Source organism: Penaeus vannamei, chromosome 31 (assembly GCF_042767895.1).
Source record: "Penaeus vannamei isolate JL-2024 chromosome 31, ASM4276789v1, whole genome shotgun sequence".
Taxonomy (NCBI): domain Eukaryota; kingdom Metazoa; phylum Arthropoda; class Malacostraca; order Decapoda; family Penaeidae; genus Penaeus; species Penaeus vannamei.
Genome location: NC_091579.1, coordinates 2,309,682 through 2,322,181, shown reverse-complemented (window position 1 = coordinate 2,322,181; position 12,500 = coordinate 2,309,682). Strand labels below are relative to the sequence as shown.

Below are 12,500 nucleotides of genomic sequence, written 5' to 3'. Positions count from 1 at the left end.
AATTTCAAAGTTTATCTGATGATAGAAAAAAAATATTGTTCTTTAATCAAGAACGTGTCTTTGCCAGAAAACCATTAAGTCTTCTGAAAGCTAGCTCATCTTGACTGCCTTGATTAAAGGCAACATAGATCACCATTATGATGTATAAAGTTCTAGATTCGTTCAATACTTATGCCTGGTATTGCTGTTGGGTTAAGTTGGATTAGTGAGGGTAGGGTAAGTCATGTCTTTCCTTGCCTGTTATTGTACCAAGTCACTATTGTATGTGTAGACATTATTTTTGTAGTTAAAAGTCCTTACTGAATATGAAACAGTAAATTTGACTGGTATTTTCAGATCTGACAGGATAAACATTATAACCTTCTACCGGTAGAGATGATTGACAATGCATTACAGTTAAATTTTTATACAAGTTTAGGAGTTCATAGTCCTTGCAATTTTATATGAAATCTTACAGAACAATCTGTCATTCCACTCTCCAAGGGTATTTTTGAGTGTAACTTCTTGTACATAGTGTTGTTTGTATATGGAGGTCATAAAAAGTAGTATCATCTGTTGTATTTTTTTTTGCCCTCTTACTGGTTTTTAAAGTAATGAGACAATTACATAGGAGAAAACCATAATTCAGTGTATTAATTTATGTATTTTTTGTAACCCAATAATGATGGAGGCCCCCAGTGCAACAGGGAACAATGCATCAGGGTGAATGGAGGGTCAGCTGCTCAAAGGAAATATTACCTTACCCTCTTATGTTCTTGTTATAAGAAGTGACTAGACTTTTCTCTCTCTACCTACTCCAAAACAGTCCTTTGCTCTGCTCCTCACCCATCTTCTCATGATGTCTCTGCATCTCCCCCAGTATCACTCCCCTCTACTTTGAACCATCCTACCTCTACTACCCCTCTCCCCCAGTCAAATTACTTTACATGTTTGACCACTTCTCCAATGCTTACCCTTCCTCTTTCTCACTTTACCTGTCACACCAGACAACTTAAATGTTCCACTCCACCATAGCCTACCACATCCTCTCCTACACCCTCCTTTTCCTCTGCACCTTGACCATCTATGTCCTCTTCTCCTCAAAAGAGAACCTTTGTTTCTCATACCTCCCCACCCAACTCCCCTTCAGAAACTCTTGAAGACATCCAAAAATTTCTAGACATGACCAAAGAGAACGTTCTGCTTACTCATTCACCCTCCAATACCTCTATTCCTATTTATTCAACATTCAAAGTATTTGCTGATATCCATCCTTCCCCCTACCCCTCTTCCTCCTTATCTTAACTTAATGAAAGACAAGAGTAAGAAGAGAAAATTGTAAACAACACTGACATCTTACACTATCTTTCTCATTGTGCAGAAAATTTTCAATATAGCATCTGCAGTCCCAGAAATATATTTTTTTCCCAGCTGTGCACATTGTTGTGATGTAGGGGATGACCCCTACTTTGAACCTCAGCCCTGGCCTCAACTAATTTTGCATGGTCCTTTTCCTTCTCTTTCATAAAGTCCTGAATGATATTAGTACTCTGTTTACTCTTCCCTCTACCCTTTTCACTACCATACTAACCTACAGCACTCTACAACCTTTGACATCTAACATATTTTGTCCTAATCATTAAAATTTTTAACCTTTTGGCCTCATTTGTTTTGACCATTAGTCATTCTGGGAATTTACAAGCATTGCCTTATAAACCAAAAAACTTGCTTAACTGTAGCTTCAGCCCAAAGCCTCACACTTTCACTATATTTTAAATATGCCACTAATGACCTTAGATGTTGACATGGCAGAAAATTGTCAATAAATAAACAAATATTGTTACACATTTGTGTTCCAGTTCACACTTATTATCACCTTTTTCCATACATGTACCAAATTTAGATGAAACAGCACAAATATATCCTGATCATATCATAGTAATTTTTAAAGATAACTGTAAACTGTGTTTTGAATCTACCAATTGTATAGGATACATGCAACCCCCTAAAAATATTTGGAAGACTAAAAAATTCACAAAATATGTTTTTGTGCTATATTTCATTAGACATACTTTTTATACACTAAAATGTGGATAATAAATGGTTAACATTAGGAATATAATAAAATAATGCCCACATTGCCTCTTGCCTGTATTTATCACAGTCCATTATTTTTAGTATTACCCTTTACTCTTTAAGTAACTTGTATATGGAAATCAACAGAGGCATTTGTATGATTTCAGCCAAAAATAGAAATATTTCTATTTGTTACTTTTAAAATAATTCCATGCTAGTAATGACTTTTATAGAGTTTTCAAATACACTGAGTTATTTTAGTTGCTGGAAAACATTGACAAAAATGTAAAAGGGGTATCTTAAAATGCTTTTATCCTCTGGTAAATATCCTGTTATTGTAAAGGACCAGATGTACTACACAAAGATAGAACAAACATGGATTTCTAAGGATATGCCTAAAAATGTTTAGCACACATATATTATATAAAAAAAACAAATGTCCTAAGAAGCACTGATGTAAATAATACAATAAGACACTGACTAGGCAGGATTGAGCAATGGTTAAAACATGCCAACTTTAAACAAACACATGAACTCATTAACATGAAAAATGAGACAGGTTACACTGAAAAAAATCCTTATGCTCTTTAAATGTTGAGTCCACAAACTAAACACCTTTCTGCAATATTGTTATAGTGATACACTTCATAATATTAACTAAGAATATAATTCAAGGTACTATTATGAATGGAAAATGCCCGAGGTGGTATCTTAGAACTGCAAAGTATCGATGCAATTTTGTACTTTTTTCATCTTGCACACCATCTCTATGCATTCATATTTGAAACCCCTAGAATTTACTAATGGGATAAACTATTTTTACAACCCCTAACTTGTGCATATATGGCTCCTGTTTACAAATATGCAATAATTCCCAAAGATATATTTTCACAGAAGTGTATATAGACTTATCATAGTCATTATCTTTGCTTCTTATCTTTCAAAAGAGGAAAGGCATAAACAATCTTGTATGCCAACAAAAATAAATAAGGAAAATCTGTCTATTTAATACACCAGATTGATCTTTTAAAAAATTGTAATAATGATAATAGTAAAACTAATACTAATGTAATATTAAAAAAAGATAACCATAGTGTACAAAGTTGAACAGATAAGTCAATACACATCTTTATATACAAAGATAAGACAAAAACAGGATGAAGAATACACTTCTAGATTTTCTCATTAACAAGCACTGACAGATTATTAAAGAAACTATGAAAGACAAGTGAAATAATATGCATTATAAACACAGATAACAAATTCAACATGTTTGTGACAAATTGGATTAACCTTTAAAGTAATAAGAAAATCACATACTATATAAATAATCTAAGTTTCAGGATCAGAATGACTGCAACACTCGAAGACAGAAGAGAATTAACACTGGCACCTGACTTCCATATAACCACAACCTTGTGTAATTTGCATTATTGGAATAATGAATAATCACTTACATACATGAAAAGATGCAGATGCATTTTCCATTAATACAAATGTATGCAAATTAATGATGATATTTAAATTTGTGAATACATTCATTTGCCAAAGTGGAAAAAATGAAAAACTAATTTTTCATTCTTCAACATGTAATAAAAAGATGGAGTCCTAATCTGCTTTACCTATACATTTATCTCTATCTAGAGCAATTCCAGTTGGAAAATGTAACTGACAGCCATTCAAAATTTTACAGCACAGTAAATACAAAAACAAAAGGTGCCTGAATCTGACTCCAAAAGAATCAGACGAGGAAGAAAGGCTTCTCCAACAAGCTGCCATTTGACCACAGAGTCCAAAAGGAAATGTGTGTGGATGGAGTTATCACAATCTTGTACTAGGAGCAGTGTCAGTCAAAACAATGTTCGTAATACAATTAAGGTCTACACTATTGGGTATTTATTTCACTCTCACTCCTAAAAAATATCTAAATGGAAATGGGGAAGGTTTTGGTAATGAAATGAGAAGGTGAATGTGATCTTTGGTTTATATCCTAATAACTGTGTTGTCTAAATAATTGCCCAGAACAAATAAATATACTGCATTTTACACCATATGACATGCACTTGAAAAAGGAGGGAGGGGTAGGGAGGGAGGGAGGGAGGGAGGGAGGGAGAGAAGGAGAGAAGGAGAGAAGGAGAGAAGGAGAGAAGGAGAGAAGGAGAGAGGGAGAGAGGGAGAGAGGGAGAGAGGGAGGGAGGGAGGGAGGGAGGGAGGGAGGGAGGGAGGGAGGGAGGGAGGGAGGGAGGGAGGGAGGGAGGGAGGGAGGGAGGGAGGAGAGGGAGAGGGAGAGGGAGAGGGAGGGGGAGGGGGAGGGGGAGGGGAAGGGGGAGGGGAGGGAGAGAGAGAGAGAGAGAGAGAGAGAGAGAGAGAGAGAGAGAGAGAGAGAGAGAGAGAGAGAGAGAGAGAGGGAGAGAGGGAGAGAGAGAGAGAGAGAGATAGAGAGATAGAGAGATAGAGAGATAGAGAGATAGAGAGATAGAGAGATAGAGATAGAGAGACAGAGCTAGAGATAGAGAAATAGAGATAGAGATGGAGATAGAGAGATAGAGATGGAGACAGATAGAGAGATAGAGATAGAAATAGAGAGAGAAAGAGAGAAAAAGCTGTGCTATGGTATGGTATTTAAAAAATTTAATGAAAATTTATGAGGTTAACTACACCATGTAAAGCAAATTGAATCTCTGCTGATGTACTGGATATACATATAAACGCCTTGTATGCCTGATTGAGCATTTGCTTGTGTATAAAAACGATCCTAATCTTAACATCTGCATTGTAAGAGTAACATTAATACTAGTGCGTTTGAGAGTTCAGAGGATCTGTGCAATCTAAAGATTGACTGTGACTAGATAACTGTTAGGCAAATTCTTTCACACATTGTCATGTTAAAATATCTAAATTAGGTATAAAATGGCTAAGAAAAGCAGTTTCACTGATAAAAAGACTAGTAATTGATAAGCATATTTGAGTTTCGATAGTTGTGTAAATATTTTTTTATGACACAGAACATTTCTGAAGCATATTGCTAGTGTCAGAAAAATTACTTGGTTTGTAAATCATTACACCGTCTTCTACCTCCTCCATGTTCTACTTCTTGAGGAACCGAAGTCTCCGTATGTTCCATTTCTTGAACTACGTTCGGGCATCTCTCCAAAATCTTCCAAGCCACACCTGTCCTCTTCTTTTTCATTCTCTTTCTTCTTCTCCTCTATATCCTTCTTTAGGCCATATAATGGCATTCCCATAAATTTTGGTAAACTATCCTTGTGTTCCTGAAATAAAGGCAAACAACATAACATTGCAGTAGATTTTGACATACAACTGAAGAATAAAACAATTCAAATATGTTGAGAGAAATATGGAATAATAAAATGACAAAAAGTTCAAATCAGGGGAAAAAAAGTAAACAGGTGGACAGAGGAAGCAAAAAATACTAAGCAAGAGGAAGAGAAACATAGTGAATAAGCAGATGAAGAAGAAATGAAGGAAGTGTAAGACAAATGGAGAATCATGACTGGCAGAGAATAAAGTGCAGGGGAGAATAAGAGAAATAAGGCACTAAATAACAGTGAAACAGAAGCTAGGATGGAGACAGAAGTGAAAAAGAAACAGAGTAAAAGTAAAAAGGAAAGGAGGGAAACAAACATAAAGCGTATACCACAGTGACACAGAAACTGGACAGAGATAAACAATGGATTAGGAAGTGGGAAAAGGGGAACGAGAACAAGTAAGAACCAAATAAAAGTAAATGTAAAGAAGAACAAATAAATGACTAAAAGCAGAATCTTTAAAAGTCCTTAAACCCTGATGATGGTAAAAAACAAATCTGTTACAAAAAACAAACAACCATATAACATACCTTGCAGATAGAGGAACGTCTTCTCAATCTGCTCGAACTATCTTTTGGCTTTTCTTTTACAGTCTGGTATTGAAAGATGCCAGAACCAGGCAGTCCTGGAGAAGCATCATATTTATACCATAATCTGAAAAAATGATTTTCCATTATTTATCATCTTCTAAGAAAAATAATCCATGTACCTTTATTTATGTTGATGCATGCATCCTGTCTCAATGTGCATATTTATGGTTTTATAAAAAAATAGTAGCCAGCAAAGATTTTGGTCGATCTCTCTCTCTCTTGCTTTGTCTGTCTCTCAGTCTCTCTCTGCCTCTGTCTCCCTCTCTGAATCTATGTATGCATATCTCTCTCTCTCTCTCTCTCTCTCTCTCTCTCTCTGACTGTCTGTCTTTCTGACTGTTTGTGTCTGTGTCTGTCTTTCTCTCTCATGCATACACATATGCAAGTTTACATGTTTACACACACAGGCACATTTTTTAAAATTATCATAGAATGATAATGTTTCAACATCTAATATTGCCACACATACACACACAAACACACACACACACACACACACACACACACACACACACATACACACACACACACACACACACACACACACACACACACACACACACACACACACACACACACACACACACACACACACACACACACACAAACACACAAAGAAAGAAGAAAAAGAAACTCACCTGTACGTACAGTACCATGTAGCCATGGCAATGGCACCTCCGGCTACTTTCTGTGGCATTGTATGGAAGAACATGACAGTGCACGCCAACATCACATCACTTAGGACGCTCATCATGGTCATAACAAAGAAAATGCTTCTGATAATTGGCGTGAACTGCTCGTAGTTTAACTGTAATTGCAAGATTACGGTGACAGGTACAATATAATTGATATTATTTTTAATTCTGCTAAACAGAACATTCAAAATTTTTACTCTGGAAAACGATTCTCTGACATATATAACTAAATAGTTTTTGAAGCTTTGCACAAGTAGTTTGGGATAAGTAACATTTTCCGTAAGACTTTAGATGTACATGCCATATCCACAGTGTTTCTCTTTGTTCATTAATTTTGTCTTTACACACAGATGCTCCTCAATTGCTTAATCATCAAGGAGTCAATTACTAGTCCTACCTATCCTCTTCTGTTCACCCTTTTCCTTGTTTTTTGGATTTTAAATCTTTTTATTGTAACAAGTATCATTAATAACATAATAATCATAATGTCAACAGCAGTAACAACAATGATATTAACCCACTAGTTTTGGCTAATGTCATGTCATGAAAGCATTTTGCTGAGATCCAAGTGATGGTAATATGCCATGGAAAAATTTAGGTGAGGGCCAGGGTGACAGAAATGAGTGTTCATGAAAAGTTTAACTGAAGGCTGGGGTATGAACTGCCATGAATGCATAAAGCACTTGGAGGAAGAGCGGACTCGTTTGCTATTGCAGAGTTGCAGACTATATAGAGAGACGATATGGAGTCTGTGCAAGGAAAACAGGCTATTATCATTCTGATACAGTATATCAAATATAAACAATGGAAACTAACAAAAAACAAAAAATGCTTATGCAGAAAAGAGATAATAACATTGCACACTAGTGTTTGTGTGGGCTGGGTCTACGGGCACATCCCTGGGAGAGTCACCGTTCAAGGAAGCCTAATGCCTGGGTTTTGGGCCATGTGTGGGCACTGAGGCAGACAGAGAAAATGGGTCAACAGTATTAGAAGACAATTATCATCAATAAAGATATAAAGAAAGGGGAAATTAGGGGAGGTCACAAAGGCATATTAATTGGCTCCTTAATAATAATAATAATAATAATAATAATAATAATAATAATAATAATAATAATAATAATAATAATAACAATAATTATAATAATAATAATAATAATAATAATAACAATAATTATAACAATAAAAATAATAACAACAACAATAATAACAATAGTTAGTAATAATGAACAAATTGAATAATCAAATGAATTACATTCCCAACAAACCTTTAAGATGACAAGATCTTCCTCAGTTAAATTTTCTAATGGAGTTTTGGTTTCTTGAGGATCATTCGTAGTTTCTAGTCTTCTGTGGTCTTCCATGCGAATCTGGTCTCTGATGCCTTCCCAGCCTACAATGGCCTTCGCTTCCTCCACAATAAGCAAATTAACATAGACGAGGATGAAGGCATGTCCTGCAGGAAATCAACAAAATGTTTAAGGCTGCTACGGATTTGAATAGGCATTAAAACTGGAAAACTTACTCTATCAAATCTAAGTGGTAAAGAGGATAGTCATGCATAATATAGGACATTATTCAGAATTTGTTATATTTTTCTCCAAGCCTTTAGTTTTACAATTGGTTTCCAACCTTTTACTTGTGATTCCTTGCTTACACCTTATCTAGATTGCAAGGGCTTTCTAGAAAATTATAAAATAATCTAGCCTCTTAAAGGGTATCCATGGGCTGAGAATAATCATAAATTATCTTGTATCTTGAACCCCTCGGTGATGGTGAAAGCTATTGCTATCATGAAGTAACAGCCTATGACGTTTAAATGCATCATGAGCCGGCTGAGCACAGCTTAGGTCTTGCTACAAAGTCAAGACTATTCCATAATAATACATCACAAATGAATCAGCCCTGCCACTATAGGGTTAAGTCTGAAATCAGTTAATTTGCATGCTTTTCATACTTTTTGTGGGGGTTTGGCATCTACTATATTGTTAAGGAACTTATAAATATAATATACAGAGACTATAAAAGTATTCAAAAGTTTGTACAGTAAAAACAATTGTTTAATATTACATGTCATGATTTCATATATACAAAAAAGAATATAAATCTTGAAATGGGGGTATATATCTAATCAATTCTTCACAAGAGAACATGATATATGGAAAAACTGATAGAAAATGAATAGCAAGTGATTTTGCTCTTCAAATACATGCTTTGACTTATATGCAAATGTAGACTCTATGGCAAAGTGAGGTTGTAAATTGAGAACACCAAAGGCTAACAAGACAAATTCCGCTAAAAGATTCCTGATATGGTAACACCTAAATCTGAATCTATTTCTTCTGGTAAAAAAGATTGTGAACAAACTTTTGCTTATATCATGACAAAAAGATAATCATCATAAGCACAAACTCAGTAACATGTATACAAAAATGAAAAGACGGCAGCCACAATAAGAAATGAAAATAAAATGATACGTTTCAAACTCTTCATAAGTTCCTATTCAGACAAATATTTAGCAGTGATGGAATTTCAATTGATCATTCATCTGAAGTGGACATCGCAAAAAGTTTGAAATGAAGCATTTTATTTTCCTTTCTTATTGTGGCTGTTTCCTTTTTATGTATGTATATGTTATCATTATATCACTGGGCTTAGCATATGTAAAAAAACAAAAAAAAAACATGTTTTTGTGTGTATTCATTTTCTAGCTACAGGTAAATGACTCAACCAATAAAAAGGTATTTTCCGATTTATCAGATCTTATTATACACAAACACGAATACACACAGGAAAGCCATTAGGAAATTGGATAAAAAAAAACACTATCTACCACATTCCCTCCACTTACCTGAGATATCAAACGAATGCCAGTGGAATCCTCCGCCATTGCACTCATACTTGTCCTTGATGATGGCGCGTCCAAGGCAGGTCCCTGTGCGGTTCTCCACGTATCCGAAGAACACTTGACTCCAGAAGTACCAGAGGCACGTCCCAACCAGCAGGCGCGACATGTGCCTCTTAATGACCTCCCTGTGACCACAGCCTACAGTTGCACTGGTCAGGAGCACGAACGCCCCCACGACCAGGAGCAGCCACACCCACAGGAACTTGACAAAGTACACGTTGAAGACATTGTCCTTCTGGCCCATGTAGATCCTGGGCAGAGGCAGGAAGTCGCAGAGGAGCGAGCCCACGAAGAGCGAGAGCGAGTAGAGCGCGATCTTGACCTCCGTCTCGATGAAGAGGACCTTGCGGCACCCTTGCACCACGATGAGGCTCAGGACGTGCTGGACGGACGCCTGCTCGGGCAGGGGCTTGGTGCCCTTGGCTGCCCACCGGCCCTTCTCTATGGGGGCCTTGAACGACCTCTGCGAGCCCCCGCTACGACCCTTCCGGGCGGAGGTCGTTCCCGCGGGCATCGCTGCTTCCTCGCTCCTGCTGGTCCTCCTCCTCGGTCGTAAGAACCTTGAGTCGAGGCTCACCTGCTGGCCATTGACAGTGACTCGCTGAAGCCTCGACCTCACCACACTTAGCCAAGTCTATTTCTGGACTCAGGTCGTGGCAGCAGTGGTCGTCCCCCTCTTTTCCTCTCTCCTTCCCCTCTCTCTCTTTGTCACTCCTCGCTCGTGGCATAGAAAGGGATATTATACCAAGAGCTTCATTTCTGAAATTTGTTTCTTTCTCATGTAAGCAAAAAAAATGTCAATACAGGGATACAAAGTATTGTCCAGGTCGCCCTTCCGACTTTGTTTTTAGCCGAAGCAGACGACGCAATTGTATTTTGTTTACATGATTATCTAACTTATTGCAAACTATTGTTACAATTATAGCATATTTTACAATTTTATGAAAAATATCAAGACATCATAGCTTATTTTCTTAATAGCAAATACACGATATTCGACAATATCAATGTATATTGTATAAAGCTCTCTTGTGTGGCGGGAGTTTTAAAATTTTGCGAGTTGCCGATGTCGATAAGAAAAATAGCGACATGCATAATTAGTCTCTAGTGAATTGTTAAATTGCCAGTTATACGAAACGTTTTTCAATTTCAAAAATTAAAAAAACAATTTGCCAAGGTGCAAATAACGATCTTTACACATTTATCGGGAAAAAAATGTTACGGTTTTGTGAATTGCACTACACATTTCGCATCTCTCCCTCCCTCCACCTCTGTTTGGATATACTTTTTCACTTTTGTGCCATTTTGAGCTCACTAGGTATATAGCTACATATGTGGGGAGGGGGATAATATACCGATATTCTTTCACCACCTCGGGCCAAGTCTTGAAGTCCCATGCAGCAATAAAATAAATGAGAGTAAGTGAAAGAAGGTATTTTTCACCTGTACGGCAACTTAGCAAATATGGACATATTAGCTTTAGCTGTCAATTAAAAGTGCCTACTAATATATATATATATATATATATATATATATATATATATATATATATATATATATATATATATATATATAATACTTTTTATACGGAATAAGAATATGTTAAAAAAGATAATCTAATTATTGCAGTATCAGAAACAGATGAAATAAAGTAAAAACATAGAGGGATCTCAGGTGTCAGGTCTATGTCTATGCCAACAAAAATACAACGACGAATAGTGTGCAAACTAAAGCAAAGTCATATTACTAAGCCAATTGAGGCGGTTATTCCACAACGAACAAACAAAACAAAACCTTTTTATCGCAATTGTATTATCTTGCATAATCTACTTTGGAATTACATTATATCTATACATGACATTTACCCAACTATAAGCGTATAAAAGGAACAAGTGAAATCTGTTAGTACAATGGCCGTGAAACCTTCTGCAAGTGATTCCGTTATCAGATATTTAGGATTCATTTTTCCCTCAACATTTGTCTTGCTTTTTAAATGCAAAAGAGAGAAAATACGGTTATATTTCTGAGGAAAATATGATGTACGGAGAGGACTATCTTACGCGTTTTTAGTTAGGAAATGCGATTTTATAAAGATTTTTTAAAATTGATTCAGTAATGCGAATCCATTATGCCAAACCTCCGCAGATCATAAATCAAATTATTCAAGACCTAGATGCACTGAATAAAATCAAACACCTATGAATATACATTAATCTTTAAGTTTTACGTTTGATTCAGAACGAGACTTTAACTTACTAATGAATGTCATGTTGATTTACGGCCAAACATCTATTTCAACTGCTAATCTAGATCTTAGTTTACGAGGTTATTCACGGCTTTTGGGCATCCTGCAAACAGAAAAAAAGTGTTTCAAGCTCTTAAATAAAATGGGATCATATATATATTCATACTTCTCTCTACCTTACTTAATTTGTCTACCTATCCATCTATTTGTCTGTCTGTCTTTACAGCAGTAATAACAACAGCAATGATAATGCTACATTGATTATAGTGTTTATGATAAAAATAATGATAATACTACTAATAAGACAATGGAAATATATTGATAATGATATTAATACTGATAAAAATAATACTGATGATAATAACAGAAATGATAATGATAATGACAATAATCATAATAGTACCAATGAGAATAACGATGATATTGATTACAATGATAATGATTACAATGATAAGAATGACAATAATAATTGTAACAATTATGGTAATGATGATTATAATGGTAATGATCATAATGACAATAATGATAATGATAATAATAATAATGGTGATAATGATAACAATGATACTACAACTTCTACTACTAATAATAATGATGATAATAATGAGACTAATAATAATGATAGAAATAATAGTGATGATAATAATGATAAGCATAATAATAATAACAATAATG

At 35.5% G+C, this 12,500-nt stretch overlaps 1 protein-coding gene across 1 annotated transcript; it reads right to left on the bottom strand.

The window, feature by feature from the left end:
• Nucleotides 1-4,982: 4,982 nt before the first annotated feature.
• On the bottom strand, nucleotides 4,983-10,229 carry LOC113812060 (acyl-coenzyme A diphosphatase FITM2). The gene is made up of 5 exons (XM_070143583.1): nucleotides 9,524-10,229; nucleotides 7,941-8,128; nucleotides 6,613-6,782; nucleotides 5,915-6,038; nucleotides 4,983-5,327 (listed from the first exon to the last, which is right to left on the bottom strand). The coding sequence occupies exons 1-5, from the start codon at nucleotides 10,092-10,094 to the stop codon at nucleotides 5,127-5,129; spliced, it is 1,254 nt and encodes a 417-aa protein (XP_069999684.1). The 5' UTR covers nucleotides 10,095-10,229; the 3' UTR covers nucleotides 4,983-5,126.
• Between the last annotated feature and the right edge of the window lie 2,271 nt (nucleotides 10,230-12,500).